Here is a 23,718-nt window from a genome sequence, read left to right as displayed (position 1 = left end):
ATACGTTAAGGCAAATTCAACTTAGAAAGAGCTATTTTGATATAATCATTGCCATCAAATACACAAGAATGTACAGTCAGTAATTTTACTTCTCCTCCAAACCTTTGTTACAGTACTTTAAGCTATGCCAGTGTCTCATTTTATCTAGCACAACTGAGCAATAGAAATTCATTTCACCTACCACAATTGGGGAAGAGAAAACTAAAGCTGAAAGACATTGCAGCTCAAATGAAGCTATGTTAAGAAATGGTGCAAAGAAAACAGCACATCTGGTTATGCCAGATAGTTCTCCTTCTTCCAGATGACATTCAGCTTTACCTTCCCCTTCAAATTACCACTAGCTTAAGGAAGTCCCACTTTTGTAATCACCAAGGGTTATGTTTCCACTGTAGCAGAAAAATGAAGTACTGACCTGCAAGGGAGCCCCTTTTGCCTGTATTCACTCGGGCCATGATGTCATTCAGGGTCAGGTCAGCTGTCACTAAGCCAGGATGGTCCTACAGAAAGTGACAAGACAAGAGGTGTAATAAGAACAATCCAACTGAAAATAAAGCAGAGTCTGAACTTGAAATATAGAGGGTGGGATCACACAACCATCAGACCTTAAACAGCCTGCCAGAATGTATCCTTTTTTCCTATCTTTTCTCTTACTAATGCACCAGAAGCACCTATTACCAAAACAGTTTGCAAGAAATATTTGAAGTTCAAATCCGAACCTTGATTATGAATAGGTGCTTGCTACCTGTCTTAAAACAAGGAGGGTCATTTTTAAAAACTTTTCCAGAACTAAAATGGTGCTTTACCCATGGAACTAGACTTCTATAAAAGTGTCAACTTGACAGAAGGGTAAAAATATATATAAATTATTTCAAGTGTAATTTCACCTACTTTTAATGGAAGGTATTCCAGGTGATGCGGACAGTATGAAACTACAAGTATAATGTTGAATTTTGGAAAGTATCAGAGTATTTCTAGCCACACAAATTGGTAGTCATGGGATATTCATTGAAATAAAATTTTCAGAATGACTATATGTGCACATTTATATGTTGAAAATCCCACAAAATCCAGAGTAGAATACAAATATATTTATTTATTAGGATTTATTGCCTTTTTGAAGAAACTCACTCAAAGCAAACATATAAGAACATAAGAGTAGCCACTGTGGGTCAAGACCAATGGTCCATCTAGCCCAGTATCCTGTCTTCCAAACAGTGGTCAAGCCAGATCACAAGTACCTGGCAGAAACCCAATTAGAAACAACATTCCATGCTACCAATCCCTGGGCAAGCAGTTGCTTCCCCATGTCTGTCTCAACAGCAGACTAGTATGGACTTTCCTCCAGGAATTTGTCCAAACCTTTTTTAAACCCAGATATGCTAACCACTGTTACCACATCCTCTGGCAAAGAGTTCCAGAGCTTAACTATTCATTGAGTGAAAACATATTTCCTCCTATTTGTTTTTAAAGTATTTCCATGTAACTTCCTCGAGTGCCCCCTAATCTTTGTACTTTAAGAATGAGTAAAAAAACTGATTTACTTCTACTAGTTCTATACCACTCAGGATTTTGTAGACCTCAATCATATCTCCCCTCATCCGTCTCTTTTCCAAGCTGAAGAGCCCTAACCTCCTCAGCCTTTCCTCATAAGAGAGGAGTTCTATCCCCTTTATCGTTTTGGTCGCTCTTCTTTGAGCCTTTTCTAATTCCGCTATATCTTTTTTGAGATACGGCGACCAGAACTGAATGCAATACTCAAGATGCGGTCGCACCATGGAGCGAAACAAAGGCATTATAGTATTTAAAGGCATTATAGTATTTTTGGTCTTATTCACCATCCCTTTCCTAATAATTCCTAGCATCGTGTTTGCTTTTTTGGCAGCCGCCACACACTGAGCAGAATAATATAGACACAAGGCAATAGACAATTACAGTAGTAACAATATTTATATTTCAACGTTTTTTTATTGAAAACAGTATGCAAGTTACAAACGACATATGTTTCAACAGTTACATCGCATAAAATGATACCAACGTATTCAACACAAAGCAGTCTGAACTTACTGCCTTCAACTTATTTCTTATTCCCTTTACCCACCCCCTCCCCTTTTAGCCCTATCTTCTCCTCCCTTCCCGCCCCCCCCATTGCACCCCTAAACCCTCCCCCCCCCAGCCTTCCCCCTCCCTACGCCCCACCTCACTCCCCATCCCCTTCCCACGGAAAACTCTTAACAGTACAAAGGAGAAAATAGCCTCACTTCCCTTTATCACCATACCATTCACAACACATTGAGTACAAAGCTCTTGCTCTTGGCCGATAATATATCTATATATATCCCCCAAACCTTTAAGAAGTGAATTTTACGTTTTGGGGATCCTTTAGATTCTCTTGCCTCCCACATCATCAACTGGTGGACAAGATTTCGCCAATGCCAAAATTCTGGAGCTGCCTCTGATGTCCAATACTGCAATATACATTTCCTTGTCAACAGGCACAACTTACGAAATAACAAGGTATCCTCTGATGAATTCCCTCTGAATGAACCATGCAAATCTAATAACATTCGAAGATGTTCCACTACCTCAGGAGACAACAGAGATGACAGGTAATTTGAAACTCTAGTCCAAAAGCCCTGGATAACTTCACAGCCCCAGAAAGCATGATAAAACGTGTTTTCAGCCCTTTACAATGTGGACACAAAGATGTCTGCATCCCTCCAAATTTCGCTAACTGGACCTGGGTAAAGTAGGCTCTGTCTACCACCCGAAAGGCGCATTCCCGATATTGGGCCCCACTGACTAACTTTGAAATTCCCTTCAATTGCCCAATAACATCCCATGAAGACAAATCCACTCCCAAATCCTTCTCCCAGTGTGCTTTTACTTACCTCACATCCTTATTAGGCCCTAATGTCCCCAACGCCTTATACATGTCAGAGACAGATGGTGCAGTATCTGAAATGTCCTCAAAAAAAATCTTTCAACTTAGCCCCCGGCCTCTGACAAAAGCCACTCCTCGCCTAGGGATTTTATAAAGTGTTTCAGTTGACAATGAGCAAAGGTATCCCCTCCACTGTTGAACCCCGGTACCCAGTAGTTGCTCCAACGGTCTATTATCTGCCCGTCCAAACCTAGAACTGCATCTAAGCAATCAAAGCCTCTTTCTTCCGAACACTTAAAGATTGGATTTTCCAAACCTGACAAAAACATAGTGTTCCCACGTATAGTCAATAGGTTCCGTGACAGCCCGGATCCACCTCCATGCATTGCTCCAAAAACTTCCAAGCCTCTTTCAAGGGCCTCAGCAATAAACTCTTTCTAAAGCAACTAGGAATCAGAGATCTTCTACCTGCAACAATGACATCAAACGATAAGGAGCAAAAAAAAGCCTCCTCCAGATCTAATGGGAGTATAGTGATTCGACTCAACTAGCCAATCTCCAACATGTCTTATAAACAGGCTACATTACAGTGGTGGAAATAAGTATTTGATCCCTTGCTGATTTTGTAAGTTTGCCCACTGACAAAGACATGAGCAGCCCATAATTGAAGGGTAGGTTATTGGTAACAGTGAGAGATAGCACATCACAAATTAAATCCGGAAAATCACATTGTGGAAAGTATATGAATTTATTTGCATTCTGCAGAGGGAAATAAGTATTTAATCCCTCTGGCAAACAAGACCTAATACTTGGTGGCAAAACCCTTGTTGGCAAGCACAGCGGTCAGACGTCTTCTGTAGTTGATGATGAGGTTTGCACACATGTCAGGAGGAATTTTGGTCCACTCCTCTTTGCAGATCATCTCTAAATCATTAAGAGTTCTGGGCTGTCGCTTGGCAACTCGCAGCTTCAGCTCCCTCCATAAGTTTTCAATGGGATTAAGGTCTGGTGACTGGCTAGGCCACTCCATGACCCTAATGTGCTTCTTCCTGAGCCACTCCTTGTTGCCTTGGCTGTATGTTTTGGGTCATTGTCGTGCTGGAAGACCCAGCCACGACCCATTTTTAAGGCCATGGCGGAGGGAAGGAGGTTGTCACTCAGAATTGTACGGTACATGGCCCCATCCATTCTCCCATTGATGCGGTGAAGTAGTCCTGTGCCCTTAGCAGAGAAACACCCCCAAAACATAACATTTCCGCCTCCATGCTTGACAGTGGGGACGGTGTTCTTTGGGTCATAGGCAGCATTTCTCTTCCTCCAAACACGGCGAGTTGAGTTCATGCCAAAGAGCTCAATTTTTGTCTCATCTGACCACAGCACCTTCTCCCAATCACTCTCGGCATCATCCAGGTGTTCACTGGCAAACTTCAGACGGGCCGTCACATGTGCCTTCGGAGCAGGGGGACCTTGCGGGCACTGCAGGATTGCAATCCGTTATGTCGTAATGTGTTACCAATGGTTTTCGTGGTGACAGTGGTCCCAGCTGCCTTGAGATCATTGACAAGTTCCCCCCTTGTAGTTGTAGGCTGATTTCTAACCTTCCTCATGATCAAGGATACCCCACGAGGGTGAGATTTTGCGTGGAGCCCCAGATCTTTGTCGATTGACAGTCATTTTGTACTTCTTCCATTTTCTTACTATGGCACCAACAGTTGTCTCCTTCTCGCCCAGCGTCTTACTGATGGTTTTGTAGCCCATTCCAGCCTTGTGCAGGTGTATGATCTTGTCCCTGACATCCTTAGACAGCTCCTTGCTCTTGGCCATTTTGTAGAGGTTTAGAGGTCTGACTGATTCACTGAGTCTGTGGACAGGTGTCTTTCATACAGGTGACCATGCCGACAGCTGTCTGTCATGCAGGTAACGAGTTGATTTGGAGCATCTACCTGGTCTGTAGGGGCCAGATCTCTTACTGGTTGGTGGGGGATCAAATACTATTTCCCTCTGCAGAAGCAAATAAATTTCATATACTTTCCACAATGTGATTTTCCGGATTTAATTTGTGATGTGCTATCTCTCACTGTACCAATAACCTACCCTTCAATTATGGGCTGCTCATGTCTTTGTCAGTGGGCAAAACTTACAAAATCAGCAAGGGATCAAATACTTTTTCCACCACTGTATATAACTTCAAATTGGGCAATCCGATGCCCCCCTGCTTCCAGCCCCCCCCCCCCCCCCCCCACATCAACTGATATTTCATTTTGCCTTCTTTTTTGCCCAGCAGAACCTCATCACCATCCGATTAAAACTGCCCAGATCTTTATTCCACAGACAATACGGAGAGTTTGCAGGACATATAACCACCGAGGAAGGATCACCATACGAATGAGTCCTAAGCGTCCTATCAAGGGGAACGGCAGGCATCCCACTGTTTAGTATGGGATAATAGCTGCCTTATGTTAAGTCTGTAGAGGTCCGGCCGTCCCTGGTGTCATCAGGACACCCAGATACGGAAAACATCCATTCGCCCAGGCCAATTTCTACCAATAGCCTCATCAGTGGCCAAGGCCTCCGACTTCTCCAAATTTAAACTAAAACCAGAGTAGTCACCAAATTCCTTAAATATCTCCAGCAATGCTAACAATGAATCTACTGGTTTGGTTAGCAAGACCAAGAGGTCATCAGCAAAGGCTGCTACTTCAAACTTGATTTTGCCCAATGTCACCCCATAATGGCTGGATTGTAATGAATGTCTCTAATCAATGGGTCCAGATATAGTGCAAACAGTAACGGTGATAGGGGGTATCCCTGTCGGGTACCCCGTTCTATCTCAAAATCTTCTGAGCATCTATCATTCACCATAACTCTCGCTCTCGGTGAGGTGTAAAGCGCCTTAACTGCTCTCAAAAACCAACCCTCAAAGCCATATTCTTCCAGTACAGTAAACAAAAAATCCCATCCTACACGATCAAAGGCTTTCTCCGCATTGAAAGTGACCATCAGGGCGGAGCCACCCTCCATCCCAATCTTCTCTAATGAGAGCAGAATCCTTCAAGGTTCTTTGATATAGTTCGACACCTTGACAAAGCCCACCTGTGCCTCATGTATAATCCTCGGCAACACATGGCTCATTCTGTTTGCCAGTATCTTTGCGAAAAATTTTACCTCACAGTTCAGTAGTGATATGGGCCGATAAGATGCCAGCAGGGTGACATCTCGTTTGGGCTTCGGAATCAATATAATACAAGCCACATTTAGCTGGGCAGGAAGCTCCCCTTTCTCCACCCATTCATTATACGCGTCTACCAAAGGTGGGATAATATCCTCTCCCATCATTTTATAAAACTCCACTCTTAGGCCACCCGGCCCCGGTGCTTTCCCCGACTGCCCCCCAATTGCCCCAACGCACTTTGTCAATACTTATAGGAGCATTTAATGTTTCCCTCTCCTTATCAGTCCAATTTTGGGAAATCCAAACCATCCAAATATAGAGTACCATCAAGATCCGATCTCTCTCCCCCTGCATATAATTGGATATAAAAATCTTTAAAAAATATCTCGTATTTCAGAGTCAGAGTGACACAGTTTGCCGCCCGGTCTCTCAAGGAAACTATAATACGAGAGGCCTGTTTCCGAGCTATAAGACGAGCCATCATCTTCCCTCCTTACTCCCAAATTATACAGTTGGAATTTGTAATAAGCCTGTGATTTACCTCCCGCTCGTGGAGTAGTGGTTAAGGGCCACCTGAGCCGATAAAAGCTCCTTTCTTAGGCGAACATTCGGCGTCTCCCCAAATTTCTTAGGCAAGCTTTTAACCTGGGTCTCCAGTCTCAAAATTTCTCTATCTCTAGTCTTTTTAAAATGACTCGGAAATGACCATGATCTATTTTCTCATCCACACCAGTCGGCTGCCAGTTCACCCAGACCTCTGCGTGATCTGAGATTGCATAAGGCCCTATCCTAGCCTCTCTTATCCCTCCAGAAGTGATCGAGTCATTAGCAGATAATCTATCCGCGACTGAGTATTATGAGCCCTAGACATATGTGTAATCTCTCTCTTGCGGGTGCAATACCCGTCAGTAGTAACAATAGCAGTACTCATTATAGCACAGTATGCTACTGATAAAGTCAACACAACACACATTAAAATATCTTAACAAACAACATAAAATGTAAGCTGAGAGGGTACATACAGACAAACATGCATGTTTGTTTTGTTTTGTTACATTTGTACCCCGCGCTTTCCCACTCATGGCAGTCTCAATGCGGCTTACATGGGGCAATGGAGGGTTAAGTGACTTGTCCAGAGTCACAAGGAGCTGCCTGTGCCTGAAGTGGGAATCGAACTCAGTTCCTCAGTTCCCCAGGACCAAAGTCCACCACCCTAACCACTAGGTCAATCATGTGGGCAATTATAAATGTATCCCCCAATAGAGAAATTGGGTCTTACCTTCAACCAGAAAGTGGCGATAGAGAACTGAAAACTGAGTTGAGACATCTCTCTCTTGGCATCCAGTCTAGCTTCTCAGTATTTACGTAGAAAAGCAGTAAGGAGAAACTCAGAATAAACACAACAACCTTAAACACCATGCTAAACCATGTGAAGACCTCTCTCATCCTGGACAACTTGTAAAGAATAAGTGATATGCAGGAAAACGCCTTGCAAGGTGATAGACATTATTTGACCAATTACTGCAAACCCAACTAAACACCTCAGAAACCTCAGGCTTGGCTCTGAAATAGTGAGAAGGACTAATGGAAAGAAAACTATCATGTAAATCCAATTTCTCATTCCATTATGTAGCTTCCCACTAAACCAAGACCTGTGGGATGTTAAAGCAATCCCTAGAGTGGGTAGGATCCTGGCACTGCTGCCCTGAGGACCAAAGCCGAAAACTGACTTCCGAGCGCACCACAATGTCCACCCTGAAGTGCTTGGCAAAGGTATGCAGTGTTGACCATGATGCCGCCTTGAAAATATCCACTGGAGATAGTAAGGTAGTCTCCACCTAGGATGTCGCTGTACGCCTAGTAGAATGAGCCTAGAAGGCCTAGAAGCCTGCTTCCCCAGAACCAAATAAGTTGATGCAATAGTCTCCTTCAGCTATCTAGCAATTATGGGCTTGGAAGACATGAGGCCAGGCTTCTATGTACCAAAGGCACAAACAGTCTATCCGATTTGCAAAACTCATTCGTGACTTCCAGATATCTGCGAGGACTCTACACACATCGAGAAGCTTCAAGGAAGAATACCGAGCCTCTTTGTCAGCCTCTGCAAAAGGATGGAAGCACAACAGACTGGTTGAGGTGAAATGCTGATACCACTTTTGAAACAAGGAAAGAACCGTGCACAGAGAGACTCCTGCCTCCAAAAGTGAAGGAAAGGGATCCCGACAGGAGAGAGCCTGAAACTCCGAAACTACAACACCCACCAAGAATGCCGTCTTTAGTATAAGATTTTTCAAGGAGGCCTTCCGGAGTGGCTCAAAAGAAGGCTTCTGAAGAGCCCATAAGGCTAAATTAAGGTTTCGAATTTGGACATGGTGTACGAAAAGGAAGGCTGCAAAGCACCCTGCTCCCTGCAAGAATCGAATGAGTCTGGGTGAGCCGCAAGAGTGAAGTCACGTAAGGCATTCCACACTGCCCTGAGCTCCAGCGATTTATCGACCACTGAGACTTCTATTCCATTCCAGTGGCCTGTGCCAGATGGAATTTGTAATAAGCTCCTCAACCTGACTTGCTGGTATCTGTTGTCACCACCTCCGATTGTGCTATTGGAAAGGGAGCTCCAATGGTCAAATTACCTGAGCTAAAATCACCATCTCGTAAGCAACGTCCAAGGAAGATGAAGGTTCGTACTTCTGTGACCCCAGAGACCAGCATTATATAAGTGCTAAATAGTAGTAGTAGTAGAAGAGATTCCTGTAATGGCTTCATATGAGCCTTTGCCCATGGCACCACTTCCATCACCACTCTCATTGACCCCACAACCTGGATGTAGTCCCAGATCCTGAGCCTCCCTTGACTGAGGAGAAGACTAATCTGTTGAACCAGCTTCGACCTCCTGAGCTCCATGAGGAAGATCCCCTCCCATGGTGTGTCGAATAGACTCACATTATTATTGCAATATCCCAGCCTCAAGTGATTCACTTATAGATCTGTTTTCAATTGTCCTTTTTCATTTCAGTCCACCAAGTGATAGAATGCTTTGTCACTGAATGTTAGAGCAATAACTCGGTTTAAAACATTTCAGTATTCAATAAGTAATAACATTATATTACTGTAAACTGCATGGAGCTCTAAACGGACTTTGCAGGGTATAAGTGTCTCATGTAAATGTAAGCACCCAGATACTTCAGGGTCTGTAATGAAGTTACTCTGCTCTTCTCGAAATTGACCTCCGAAACAATAACTGCAAAAAACGGAGAACTTTGTCCGGCACCAAATACTGTCCGAATAAAACAACGCACAAATTTTGATTCCCTGGTGCTGTAGGAAGTACGGTCGCCACCACCATAACCTTGGTAAACATTCTTGGAGCTATGGTGAGACTGAAGGGCAAAGCCCTGAAGTGGAAGTGATGGCCCAGAAACCCTATGATGCAGTGGCCATATAGCTATGACTGCTCTTAGTGTCTCCATGTGAAAGTGGGACACTCAGAGGCAGCGGTTTTAGACCTTTGAGATCTAAGACCATGATGAAAGCTGCCTTCCTTCTTTGGAACAAGAAGTAAATGAAGTATCTGATTTGTCCCTGTTTGGCCTGGGGAACTGGAACAATAGCCCAAAGCACCAACAAGGAATCTATGGTGGACTGAACCTCGATGGCCTTGGTTCCCTTTTGACAAGGAGACTGCAAGAAAATGGGCATTCCGGGCAGGGAGAACTGCACCTTGTAACTTTCTGTAACAATATCCATAATCCACTGGTCTGACGTGATTTTGGACCACTCTTCCAGAAACTCCTAAAGATGTCCTCCCATCGGATAGAACAGTGGACCATCCTCGCATCCACTGCGAAGCTCTGGAGGAATTGGGCACTCTAGCTGACAGAAAGGAGGACTTCCTGTCCAGATGAAAGGAAGATTGGCATGCTTGAAAGCAGGACTTCTGATCACATTGCTGATGACCAGGCCAGTAACATCTGTTGTCTCGAAATAAGATCGAGAGCCCTTTGAACTCAGATGACCAGAAGCTTTCGGCTTGTCCGCCCGCAACCGCTGTGGCTTAGTTTCCCTCAGTTCTTTCACCAAGTTAGTGAGATCTTCTCCAAACAGCCACTAGCCCCAAAAAGAGCAGTTTAACTAGACACGATTTTGACACTATACCCTCTCTCTGCCCAATGCTGCAACCAGAGTTGTGGGTGACAGCCAAAGACATACTGCAGGCCATAACCCATCAAACATATAAACGGCGAGTGACCGTACTCACTGCAAATGCGCAGTAGAGACTTCCCTCTCTGTCCCGCCCCAGCGTCAATACGTGATGACGGGGGGGGGGGGGGCGGGGACAGAGAGGGAAACTGCACCGCCGACGTTGCTACCGCTCCCCCCCCCACTCGGAGTCGCCGCCGCGACACCCCTCCACCCGGCCCGGGCCCTCTCTTCCCTTCTGAACTTACAGATCCATTCGCCGAACGCAGCAACGCACATCAGCTGAGCTGCAGTGAGCCCTTCCTTCTTTGCCTGTGGCCCCGCCCTCCTGTGACGTAACGTCAGCGAGGGCGGGACACACACAGGCAGAGAAGGAAGGGCAGCTCAGCTGATGTGCGTTGCTGCGTTCGGCGAATGGATCTGTAAGTTCAGAAGTGAAGAGAGGGCCCGGACCAGGTGGAGGAGTGCGGCGACGACTTCGAGGGGGGGGAGGGCGGTGGCGACTTCGCGGGGGGAGGGGAGCGGTGGTGACCGCGGGGGGAGGAAAACCTTTATACCAGCCCGTTTTTACGGGCTCAACGGCTAGTAATGTCATAAAACAGCATTCGCCAAGTAGGCCAACCCCTCTTCCAGCTATGCATTACGGCACCCATCTTGTGTTGCTCACTGCTGATGCCACTTCAGGCATGCTCTTGCCACGAATGAGCTGCATACTGTCACTTGAAGGCCCAAAGAGGCCACTCCAAAGGCTTGTTTCAGTGGACCTTCTAGCTTCCTATCCTGTAGGTCTTATAGGGTAATGCCCCCTTTCATTGGCAAGGTGGTCTTCTTAGTCACCACCATAACCAGGGAGCCCACTCTGGTTCTTCCCACTATCAGCCCGTCATCTGGTGACACTCATTCTGCTATAATCAGATCCTGAATGTCTGGATGCATCAGGAAGGCCATAGAAGGACCTCTAAGCCCCCTCACGATCGACAAAGATGGAACTCCTGATGTCAAAGAAGGTGGCTCCTCAATGGAAAGCACCGTCAGTGCCTCAGAAATAAGAGTACTAATCTCCTCTTTCTGAAACAACCTCAGTACTTTCAGATCATCTCCCTCCTGTAACGTCTCTTCAACGATTGCTCATCTGAATAGACTGAGGCCACATCAGAATAGGAGGGAGAAGAGATAGCCTCACCTGCCCATCCTGAAGGTCTAAATGAGCTATTTTAAGAGCCAGAGGAACAGCGGGGCGAGAAACTGAAGCACCTTGCAGCAACTCTGACTGTCCCTATTTTAGTAAATAGACCTGGAGCGATATTAACTCCAGAGAAAACAAAGAACAAGATGCAGCTGAATGCAATGAAAGAAACAAGGCTGTAAAATGGCATCTGTGCTCCGCACATGATCAAAGGCTGCTCCTCACTGCCAGTTGGCCCCAATAAAATGGTACCCGTTCCCGCAGCCTCCTGCATCAAACTGCGCACTGGCCCTGCAGGACAGCCCGAAGTCCCCGGCATATTTGGATGCCGTGATAAATCCAAAGATGTGCTGCTGCCATTTCCACTGCGTCCCACGGGATTCCCAGCTGACACACATTGCCACATCCCAATGCCGGCTGATCCCAGTCAACATTCAACCCAAATGTCACCAGCGCAGCACAACGTGACTCAAGCTATGAGTCAGGATCCCTCCTCTGCATACAGTAGAACTTGCAGCCCAGTCAAATTTTACTCAGACTTACCACTGCTGGCTGCTCCCCCAAAGCTCACAGTCTCCACAAGTCTTACTAGAGATAAGGAAGGCTCAGGGCTGATACTCTGTCCCACGCTCTACAGCAAACCTCTTTCATTTTATTTTTTTTAAAGGCTGTTGTGCTGGAAAATGAGAGCTCTACAGGAAACGGGGAGAGGTGAAGGGAGGGAATAAGTAAATTTGCGGGGCACCAGAGACAGGGATCTGAAGACCTCCAGATATGACTCTGCAAACTCAAGTCACCCGCAAAGCTCAACTGAGGACCAGTTGACCAACTGGATCAGAAGCAAATCACTCAGAACCAAGGGCTGAAAAGTGTGTCCATCCACCTGCTGGAGATAGAAAATACTGAGGCGCTGGACCGGATGCCAAGAGAGATATGTCTCAGCTCAGTTTTTAATTCTCCATCTCCACCTGCTGGTTGATGGACATAACTATCCCACAGGTTCTGAAATAGTGGGAAGCTATGTAATGGAATTATCCGTTAAAATGCACTACAAAAGCAGTAATTGGGATGACAGGGAGAACAGGGCAGGCAGTATGAGCAAGTGTTAACAGTTTAGCCCAAATCATTACACAATGTTGCCTGACATCATCTCATCTGCAAGGGTATAGACAGCAGCTCAACACTTTCTCTGCTCCCTTTCATGAGAAAGCTACTGTGATAACATATCTGGACATGACATAAATTTGTGTGGTTTCATTAACGTCCAGACAATATATCCCAGTTTGGGGTCTCCAGATAAGCACTGAATTTTGGAAAATGGAATGTGGCAACCTTACTGGAACACTACAGATTGAGAAATCAGTGACTTTCCACCTCACAAAGGGGGTCTTTTACTAAAGCTTAACTTCAGTTATCTGCAGCAGGGCCCACTTAATTCCTATGGGCCCTGCTGCAGATAACTCGAGAAAGCTTTAGTAAAGATCCCCAAAGGTTCTTTTAGTACTGGGTGCAGCCCGGCTCACTCTATATATATCAATCACTGAGTCCCAGGAGATACAAGAGCTCCCAAATCACTTACAGGTTGACGTTTCCGCTTCTCCCGATGCTTTCTCATCATCATTTTCAAGTCATTCTCTCCAAACTCTGGTTTATCTTAGCAGGCAAAAACAAACAACAAAAGATTTATTCCCAGACACAGTATGTTATTGGCCAAGAGAGAAAAATAAGAACTATACAAACTAGTGAGAAACAAATGGAAAAATGACCAGTGCTATCATGGTGTTTCCCCATATGAGCCCCTTTTTTTCTTGAAGAGAAAGCGATCCCTTAATTACACATAGCCACAGGGGTCATCTGACTGATCTCTACTGGTCTTGATATAAATATACTTGTACAGCCATCTGCAAGAAGATGTGATAGCAGATAAAGACTAAGGTTTAGTGGTCTGTCCAATTTACTTCCTAGAGCAGTAGTCTTCATTAATCAAGTGGGGGCCACCCTGGATCCAAAAGGGCCGAAGGAACAATGACAAAGTATAGCACACAGGTGTCTGCCAGGGGCAATCATATCCCCACCAGTTCTCTCTCTCAAATCCCCTTACCTTGAGCTACAAGGCCCCCTCCCTTCTCTCTCACTCCCCTGCTCCTTGCATCAAACAATCCCTCCCACAACAAAAAATTAAAGATGAAACTTCATTCAGAACCTGCTGGGAAGCGCAAATAAAATCGTAAACAGGTGATCAAAACTGACTCCGGTGGCAAAACTTACTCCAGTGGTTAATGCCAGGTTTCTTGGGAAGAGGGGATCCTGAATCCTGACTTTGATGATCAGGGCAGGGAAAGAGGGCCTGAAGAGGCATGAAGGAATAGTGTCTGGAATGCTGGGCCAGTGAGGGCAAGTAGATGAAGAAGCAGGGTCACACACGCATTCTGACACAGTTTCTCCTATTACACAAATAATCCAAGGCCTACAGTGGTGTTAGTGAGAATAGCAGGGAGCCACTGGGGCACAACACAGAAGTGGCACCATTGTTTGCCACTGCCCAGGGAGACAGTGAAGTTGAGCAAGGATGAGAGCAGCAAACAGTGGGGAGCAGAGAGAAAGCTCCTGTTCCTGCTCAGATTTCTGTGGGGGAGGAAGGCAGAAACTAGAATAAGCATGGGGATGGACCTGGAACAGGAGGGTGCTACCAGAAAGGAGGGCCTGGAAGGTGAAAAAAAAAATAAAGATTCAAGCCTCAATGCTCCTACAGACAGGTTGCTGGCTTCCCTCCTCCTGTTGGACTGCCAGAATCCCTCTCAAAAAGATCAAGTGATGCCAATGGATTGCATGCCTTGCATGTAAAATCATGTCCTAGTTAATCTTCAGCTTCCCCTTTACTACTTTGCAATTATGATAAAGTAGTGTGACCGTTGTGTTAGTAGTTCAAGTTTCTTTACTGTTTCATATCCTGCTTAAGAGAAGGTCCTGTACTAGAATGCATGGAAATAAAAGGTTAAACAAATCAAAATAATGGGGATGCCAGATTCTATAAAGGTCACCCAAATTTGGGCACAGATCCCAGATCAACACATAACTAATTAGTTAATGAGCCATTAACAATCGATTATTAATGTTAAACTTGCTCTCTTTCTAAGGTATGCAACAGTGCTTTGTATGTGCATTTGTGCACTTAGCTGTTGGCTTCTACCCTTTCTCTCTCTCTCTTGAATCACATAGACTATTTATTTATTTATTTGTTACATTTCTATCCCACATTTTCCCACCTATTTGCAGGCTCAATGTGGCTTACATAATACCGTGAAGGCGTGAGCCAGTCCAGTAAAGAAACAAATACAAGTTGATATTGTGGTCGAGTAATTTGTTAAATTGTACAGCGCTGCGTAACCCTAGTAGCGCTCTAGAAATGTTAAGTACTAGTAGTATATTGTGTTTCAGATACAAAGGGGGTTGAGGAGAGGGAAGGTTATAAAGAGTCCATTACAAGCTTTGATTTTTCTGTGTTGCAGAGTGTGGGTATTTATGTTGGATAGATGGCATATGCCTTTTTGAACAGGTAGGTTTTCAGTGATTTTCTGAAGTTTAGATGGTCGTAGGTTGTTTTCACAACTTTTGGTAGTGCGTTCCATAGTTGTGTGCTTATGTAGGAGAGGCTGGACGCATAGGCTGCTTTGTATTTAAGTCCTTTGCTTTTTGGGTAGTGGAGGTTTAGGTATGTTCAAGATGATCTGGTTGCGTTTCTGGGTGGGAGGTCTATAAGGCCTGTCATGTATCCTGGGACTTGGGTACATATTTTGAAAGTAATACGTTCTTTGATTGGGAGCCAGTGCAGTTTTTCTCGGAGGGGTTTGGCACTGTCAAACCGCGATTTGCTAAATATGAGTCTGGCTGCTGTGTTTTGAGCGGTCTGGAGTTTCTTGGTGAGTTGTTCTTGGCATCCAGCATAGATTCCATTGCAGTAGTCTGCGTGACTTAGTACCATTGATTGTATTCAGTTGCAAAATATTTCCCTCAGGAAGAAAGGTTTACACGCTTAAGTTTCCACAATGAGTGGAACATTTTCTTTATTGTGGAATTCATTTGGCTCTTGAATGTGAGGTTGCGGTCGATTGTAACACAGAGTATTTTCAGGCTGTCTGAGAGGGAGGGTGTGTTCTGGGGTGATTAAGGTTGAGGGTTTGTAAGTATTATGTTGAGATGAGAAGATGAGACAATGTGCTTTTTCAGTATTCAGTTTCAATTGAAAAGCGTTTACCCATGAGTCCATGGTATTAAATCCAAGCTTGATTTCGTTGTTGATTTCTGTTAGATCATGTCTGCAGGGGATGAAGATTGTGACATCGTCTGCGTAGATGAACGGGTTGAGGCCTTGCTTTGCTAAGGACTTGGCCAATGGTATCATCATTATGTTGAAGAGTACTGGTGATAGTGGTGATCCTTGAGGTACTCCACAGGCTGCTTTCCACGGTGGTGGTATGTTTAAATTTGATTTCACTTGGTAGGTTCTAGTGGTTAGAAAACCTTTGATCCAATTAAGTATTTGCCCACCAATTCCGAAGTAGTCTAGAAGTCTTAGTAGTATTATTGTGGTTTATCATGTCGAATGCGCTCGACATATCGAATTATAGAAGTATGCTTTTACCTGTAGCTATTTCCTGCTTGAATTTGGACAGGAGAATGACTAGCACAGTTTCGGTGCTATGGAGGGGGCGAAATCCCAATTGTGACTCGTGTAATATTAAGAATATGTCCAGGTAGTCGGTGATCTGTTTGGTTACCATGCTCTCCATTAGTCTGTCTACTAGTGGTATAGATGCAACTGGGCGGTAGTTGGCAAGTTCGGTTGCCTTTTTCTTGGTATCTTTAGGGACTGGGGTGAGTAGGATGTTGCTGTATTCCTCAGAGAAAAGACTTTGTTGGAGTATGTAGTTTAGGTGGGATGTGAGATCTGTTATGAAACGGTTAGGAGCAGATTTTAGTAGGTAGCTGGGGCAGGTATCCAATTTGCAGTGGGTGCTAGAGAACCTATTGATTGCCTGGGTGACTGTTTCAGCAGTGAGGGGCGCAAAGTTTGACCAGGTTCGGTCAGCCGGGTATTCTCCATGGTTTGGATCTACGTTATTGATGAAGTTTTCAATGTCAGTGTTGTTCTGAGGTAGCGTTTTGCGTAGGTTAGTGATTTTATCATTGAAATATTTGGCGAGTTTGTCGGCAGATGGGATGTCTGTATTGGTTGCTGTGACCGCTGAGGTGTCTAGTAGTTTGTTCACAAGTTGATATAATTTCTTCATGTCTTTGTAGTCCAGCCCTATTTTGGATTTGTAATATGTCCTTTTGGTTTGTCTTATAGCGTATTTGTATTTTCTTTGTGTCTGTTTTCATGCATTGAGTGTGTGTTCATCTTTTATTTTATTCCATAATCGTTCGAGTTTCCTGGTTTGTGTTTTTAGTTTTTTCAGATCATCGTTGAACCATGGTATGGTGTTATGTCTGCGTGAGGTTCTTGTTCATAGGGGCGCTATTTCGTGTAGTATGCTTCTGCATCTTTCATCCCATTTTGTGAGATAGTGCGTGGAGTCTGTTTGTGTCGGTCATTCGTTACTGTAAATCTGTAGCCAGAATGTTTCCGGGTCTATTTGGCCTCTGGTGCTATAGGTTAGAACATAAGAACATAAGAGTAGCCATACTGGGTCAGACCAATGGTCCATCTAGCCCAGTATCCTTTTTTCCCAAACAGTGGCCAAGCCAGATCACAAGTGCCTGGTAGAAACCCAAATCATGGCAACACTCCATACTACAAATCCCAGGGCAAGCAGTTGCTTCCCATGTCTGACATAATAGCAGACAATGGACTTTTCCTGCAGGAATAAGTCCAAATCTTTTTAAAACCCAGATACACTAACCGCTGTTACTACTTCCTCCGGCAAAGAGTTCCAGTTGCATGAAAAAATATTTCCTCCTATTTGTTTTAAAACTATTTCCATGTAACTTCCTCGAGTGTCCCCTAGTCTTTGTACTTTTGGAACGAGTAAAAAAAAACGATCCACCTCTAGTAGTTCCACACCACTCAGGATTCCGCAGACCTCAATCATATCTCCCCCCTCATGTGGGAGGAGTTCTATCCCCTTTATCATTTTGGTCACTCCTCTCTGAACCACCTCCAATTCTGCCACACCCCTCCTGAGATACGGCGACCAGAATTCAAAACAATACTCAAAGTGAGATTGCACCATGGAGGACACAGAGGCACCATAACATTATTGGTCTTATCCTGCATCCCTTTCCCAATAATTCCCAGCATCCCACCCGCTTTTCCCGGCCACCACCACACACCGGGCAGAAGATCCCAGCATACCATCCACAATGACACCCAGATCCCCTTCCTGAGCGCTGACTCCCAAGGTGGACCCCAGCATCAAGTAACCACGATGCGGATTATTCTTCCCAACATGCATCATTTTTCATTCGTTCACATGCAATTATTCACAATCCACATGTGTTCAGACAACTCTGAATAACTTTGTGTCATCTGCAAACCCAATCACCTCACTTGTGAGGTTGTATGTTGTTGTGTGTGGTAGGAGCCCTTCTTCCGTCATTTTAGTGATAAGTTTAGTTTATGGTGATCGGTCCATGGTGTTTCTGACCATTTAATATCTGTTATTGTTAGGTTCTGGTCTGCTGATAGTTTGTATGAGATGAGGTCCAGGGTATGCCCTTTGACATGGGTAGGTTGCATTTGTGGCCATGTGAGGTCCCACGAATGGAGGAAATCCTTGCATTCTCGTGTAGTAGTGGAGGTTGGGTTTTCTAGGTGAAGGTTGATGTCTCCTAGTATTAGTATGTTGGAGTTGGTCGCGCATATGTTTGAGATGAAGTCGGTGAAGGTAGTCTGCCACTCATTCCAGTTTCCTGGTGGTCTGTAAAACAGGACGGAGTTCAGATGATCAGGCAGGGTTTTGCTGTGGATTCTAAATAAGGCTATTTCAAATTGTGGTGTTATGGACTCAGCAACGGTTTCAATGGTAAACTGGGATCGATAAATGAATGCTATGCCTCCGCTTCTCTTTTCCTTTCTGGTCCAGTGAACGATTTTATATCCTGGGGGGCAGAGATCTAGGATTATGGAGTCCTTTTGGTCCTGAATCCAGGTTTCATTGATGAAGAGTAGGTCGAGGTTTTCTGACATGATCAAATCTGTTAGTAATGTTGTTTTGTTTACTACAGATCTGGCGTTGGTGTAGCCGATATGAATTATTTAGTATGAGTCAGCTATGATTGGTGTTATGTGGATTTTTTTTTAGTTGTCGTTTCTTTGTTAATGTGGGTTTGTTCTGCAGGACACAAAATACATATTCGAAGCTTTACGGACAGAAATTCCATTTGTAAAAGGGAAAAGGATAGTGAAAGGAGTATACTACTGTCTACCTGACCAGAATGAACAAATGTTGAAATGTAAGCAAAAATTAGGGAAACTGGGTAACACAATATTAATAGGTGATGATTTCAATTACCCCAAAATTGACTTTGAAATTGAAATTACCCCAAATGTAACATCTGGGCATCTTAAGGAGGAAAACTCTGGAATGAGGGGGCATATGATGAAGTTAATAGGGAACATGCTTAGGAGGAATCTAAGAAAGTATTCTTTCACGGAAAGCCTAGTGGAAGCATGGAATGGCCTCCTGGTGGATGTCGTGGAGACAAGGACTGTGTCAGAATTTAAGAATGCGTGGGACAAGCGTGTGGGATCCCTCCCAGTGGAGGTCATGGAGACGAGGACTGTATCAGAACTTAAGAAAGTGTGGGACAAGCATATGGGATCCCTTAGGAAAAGGAAGAGTTAAGGTTTACAGAGGATGAGTAGACTGGATGGGCCATTTGGCCTTTATCTGCAGTCATGTTTCTATGTGGGTATGCATGTGGGTAAGAGGAACCCGAATTATAGCTACGTCTTGCAAGGTTCCGCGTTAGGAGTTACGGATCAAGAAAGGGATCTGGGTGTTGTCGTCGATGATACGCTGAAACCTTCTGCTCAGTGTGCTGCTGCGGCTAGGAAAGCGAATAGAATGTTGGGTGTTATTAGGAAGGGTATGGAGTCCAGGTGTGCGGATGTTATAATGCCGTTGTATCGCTCCATGGTGCGACCGCACCTGGAGTATTGTGTTCAGTACTGGTCTCCGTATCTCAAAAAAGATATAGTAGAATTGGAAAAGGTACAGCGAAGGGCGACGAAAATGATAGTGGGGATGGGACGACTTTCCTATGAAGAGAGGCTGAGAAGGCTAGGGCTTTTCAGCTTGGAGAAAAGACGGCTGAGGGGAGATATGATAGAAGTGTATAAAATAATGAGTGGAATGGATCGGGTGGATGTGAAGCGACTGTTCACGCTATCCAAAAATACTAGGACTAGAGGGCATGAGTTGAAGCTACAGTGTGGTAAATTTAAAACGAATCGGAGAAAATTTTTCTTCACCCAACGTGTAATTAGACTCTGGAATTCATTGCCGGAGAACGTGGTACGGGCGGTTAGCTTGACGGAGTTTAAAAAGGGGTTAGATAGATTCCTAAAGGACAAGTCCATAGACCGCTATTAAATGGACTGGAAAAATTCCTCATTTTTAGGTATAACTTGTCTGGAATGTTTTTACGTTTGGGGAGCGTGCCAGGTGCCCTTGACCTGGATTGGCCACTGTCGGTGACAGGATGCTGGGCTAGATGGACCTTTGGTCTTTCCCAGTATGGCACTACTTATGTACTTATGTACTTATGTACTTATGTATGTTTATATCTATCTTTCTAATTAACACTCATTAGCACCATGCACTGTTCTGTAACAATGCACACCTAAATTGTCTCTCATGCAACTCAAAAGGGGGCACGGACAGGTCTGGGGCATTCTCAAAATTAAGCACAGTATTATAGAGTAGGGTCATTTACGCAACTAACTGCCACTGGTTGCATGCCAGCATTTACACCAAGTTTCAGCAGATTTAAGTCCTCACACCCAAAGTTGAGTGCAAGAATCTGCACAAAGAACTATTTTATAAAGACTGCTTGGCGTTAAGCCACCTTTATAGAATTGGCATGGATCTTCCCAGTGCCTAACTTTGGGTACCAATTATAGAATTCCCCCCTTCTTGACCAGTTTCGACTTCCACAGACAAAGGCAGAGTGAGCAAAACATGACAATGCAGGAAACTTTAAGTGGCAAGCAAGCAATGCAACTTTCTCTTACAAGCTTACTTTTTGCTAACGTTAGCTTCAGAACTCAACAAGTATATAATGGCACAAATTTCTGAAATGCACCATGTTGCAAATGAGCCTGCACAGCTAGCAATATGGGAAAGACACTCAATAAAAATGAATCCTAGTGTTCCTCTTCTAATGTAGTATGCTACATTGGTGAGACAGCAGGCCAGATGGTAATGACAAAAATTAACTCACACAGACATAAGACTGAACACCACAGATAAAATCAAAGTGACATCTCAGCGAGTGACCACTTTTTGGGACTAGATTGTTAAATTATGAGCAGGATACTTAAAGAAATCAGAACAATCCAGGAGAACTAGAAGTTAAAATAAGAAATATCAGAACTAACAAGAAAAGAAATCCAGAGCTCAGAGTTCTTACATATTATGAACCATAAATTTGTACTGCCTGATACATTATGATCACAATAACATACAGCACCCCCTTCCCCTTTACTGTATCTATCATTCAAATGGTAGCTTATAAAATGCCAATTGCTCGTATTATTAAAATTGTGAAAGAAGGCAGATTAAAACAGGTCATGCTTGTCTTTATTTCATGTTTTTGAATGTTGCTGAAACCACTCTGCAGCCTTCTTGGGACAAGTGTTAATAAGACAAAATGTAAAAAAAAAAAAATAAATAAAAAAAATAGGACTCAGTTTTATTTTCTGGCAAATGAGATTTTTTGCTTAATCTGTTTCTGACTTGAGGAATGGAGTGTTAGTTCCTGAAAGTTAGTCAAAAAATGTATTAAGTCCAATGAAGAGGTATTATTCCATATTCAGGGCCTGTTTACTAAAGAGGTATTATTCCATATTCAGGGCCTGTTTACTAAGGCGTACTAGTGTTTTGGCATGCCGTAAAATTTAGAGCACGCTAATGCTAGAGACACCCATATATTCCTATGGGTGTCTCTAGTGTTAGCGCACTAATTTTTAGCGTACGCTAAAAATGTTAGCACACCTACAGTTCGGCTTAGTAAACAGGGCCCTCAGTTTTTGTGTTCCTAACATTTATTTCCATGCATTCTTCACAACTAGGAATCCTCTATACTTATCCCAGGCTTTCTTGAATTCTGTTGGCACTTTGTCCTCTACCATTGTCCCTGGAAAGCCATTCCAGGCATCTACCACATCCTTTCTATAAAGAAATATTTTCAGATGACTTTTGAGGAAAATGTTCAAACAGATACAAGGTATCACAACCTGACAAGTTGATTTCTGAAACAATGCAAAGGATGTGGAAAATAGTTTTCTTGAAGAAGACGTAGGAAAGTGTTTAAATGCCAGTTTTTCTTTTAAAAAGTCTTTTCTTGAAAAATATTGTGAGATTTTGTATTTCTCCTTTTAATCCTATTTGTAACTAATGGACAAGTGGTCTGCTGTCCTTATTTTCAACATTTAACACTTATTTTTAGCACACCCCAGTCGCCTCACTCTAGCACAGATTTACAGTGTTGGCCTCACTGCAACATAAGACAAATTAAACAAGTAAAAGGGACACAAACTATCTGCACATGTAAAAACACTGTAAAGAGGAGGTCTCACCTGATGTCTTCAAGTCCTGAGTGGACAGTGTTGGGATTACTCTTAGAGGCACAGGAGGGCTTGGAGGATGGCTGGGAGAATTCGGAAGCCATGAACTAAGGTCTGAAAAGTATAGCATGGTAAGTACAAGATTTGTGTGGAGAAGGTTCCACTGACATGCCTTGTGCATGATGGGAAGACCCTGCTTACAATCCTCAGCTGAAAGATGTTCCTAGCATCTATTAGATGCAAACAACATGGTACAGATAGCACATAAGAGACACTCTCTGCTCTGCGGAGTTTACAGTCTAGTGAAACTATATAGACTCTAGCGCACCAAGGGCGGGGCGGTCCGCCCCAGGTGCAGGCAGCAAGGGAATGCACGGAGCAGTCGTGCGGCTGTCGGCTCTGCCGATTCCCTGTCCCCTCTGATGTTACTTCCTGTTCTGGCACAGGGGACAGGCGGAGCCAACAGCCACGCGACTGCTCCGTACACCCCCAGGTAGTGAGGATGATACGCTTTGGAGGAGGGGGAGGTGGGTTATGTGCCGAGATGGGGAGGTGATGCGAGGGGAGGAGTGTAGCAGCAACCCGCCCTGGGTGGCAGCCAATCTAGGTATGCCAATGTATATAGGCAAGACAAATACAATATATCAGGAAATGTTGATGCTTTTCTTGGTTTGGGAGTCTGGGAGGTGGAATTTTTTTATTTTTTTGAGAAGTTTCTTTACGTTTCTGTGATTGTTTTTGTTTCATATTTATTTTTGGATAAAACTGTTGTGCTAGTCATAGAAACAGAGAAAAATGAAGGCAGATGATTCATGTCAGTGTTACTGCCACTTATTCTATGGTAGATAGAGGGGCTCATTTTCAAAAGAGAAAAACACCCAAAAAGTGGCATAAATCTGCATTTGGACATTTTTCTACAAAAATGTCCAAACTGGTATTTGGTATTTTCAAAACCAATTTTTAGATGTTTTCTATTAAGTCCATCAGAACTGCATTCAAATCACAAGGGGACATGTTAGGGGCATGTTAAGGGCGGGATCTGGGTGTTCCTAGCACTTGGACGTTTTTCTGCCATAATGAAACAAAACAAAAACATTCAGGACTATAAGTTGGATGTTTTGGTCTAGACTTGTTTTATTAATGAATAAGCCACAAAAAAGTGCCCTATATGACCAGATAACAACTGCAGGAATAAGGGAATGACACCCCCTTACTCCTTCAGTGGCCACTGACCCCCTCCCACCCTACAAAAATGTAAATGAAACAGTACATACCAGCCTCTATGACAGCTGCAGATGTTATATGGCCAGTCCTATTAGAGCAGCAAGCAAGTCCCTGGAATAGTCTAGTGGTCAGTGTAGTGTACAGTAAAGAGGGGGACCCAGGCCCATAATCCACTAACTATTACATTTGAAGTGTCAGCCCCCGAACCCTCCCCCCAAACCTACTGTACACACATACAGGTGACACCTGCTGCCATAAGGGCT

At 44.0% G+C, this 23,718-nt stretch overlaps 1 protein-coding gene across 1 annotated transcript in view; it reads right to left on the bottom strand.

The window, feature by feature from the left end:
- Window positions 1–23,718, bottom strand: part of NFRKB (nuclear factor related to kappaB binding protein) — a 114,201-nt gene that overhangs the window by 71,530 nt on the left and 18,953 nt on the right. The window contains exons 5-7 of the mRNA XM_030221018.1: window positions 22,244–22,345; window positions 13,019–13,092; window positions 413–497 (exon numbers count right to left, since the gene is read on the bottom strand). Of these exons, the coding sequence (XP_030076878.1) occupies window positions 413–497; window positions 13,019–13,092; window positions 22,244–22,345 (261 nt within the window). The remainder of the gene's footprint in view (window positions 1–412; window positions 498–13,018; window positions 13,093–22,243; window positions 22,346–23,718) is intronic.

The sequence above is a fragment of the Microcaecilia unicolor genome, chromosome 12, assembly GCF_901765095.1.
Source record: "Microcaecilia unicolor chromosome 12, aMicUni1.1, whole genome shotgun sequence".
Classification (NCBI taxonomy): Eukaryota; Metazoa; Chordata; class Amphibia; order Gymnophiona; family Siphonopidae; genus Microcaecilia; species Microcaecilia unicolor.
This window is presented reverse-complemented; position numbering and strand designations above follow the sequence as displayed.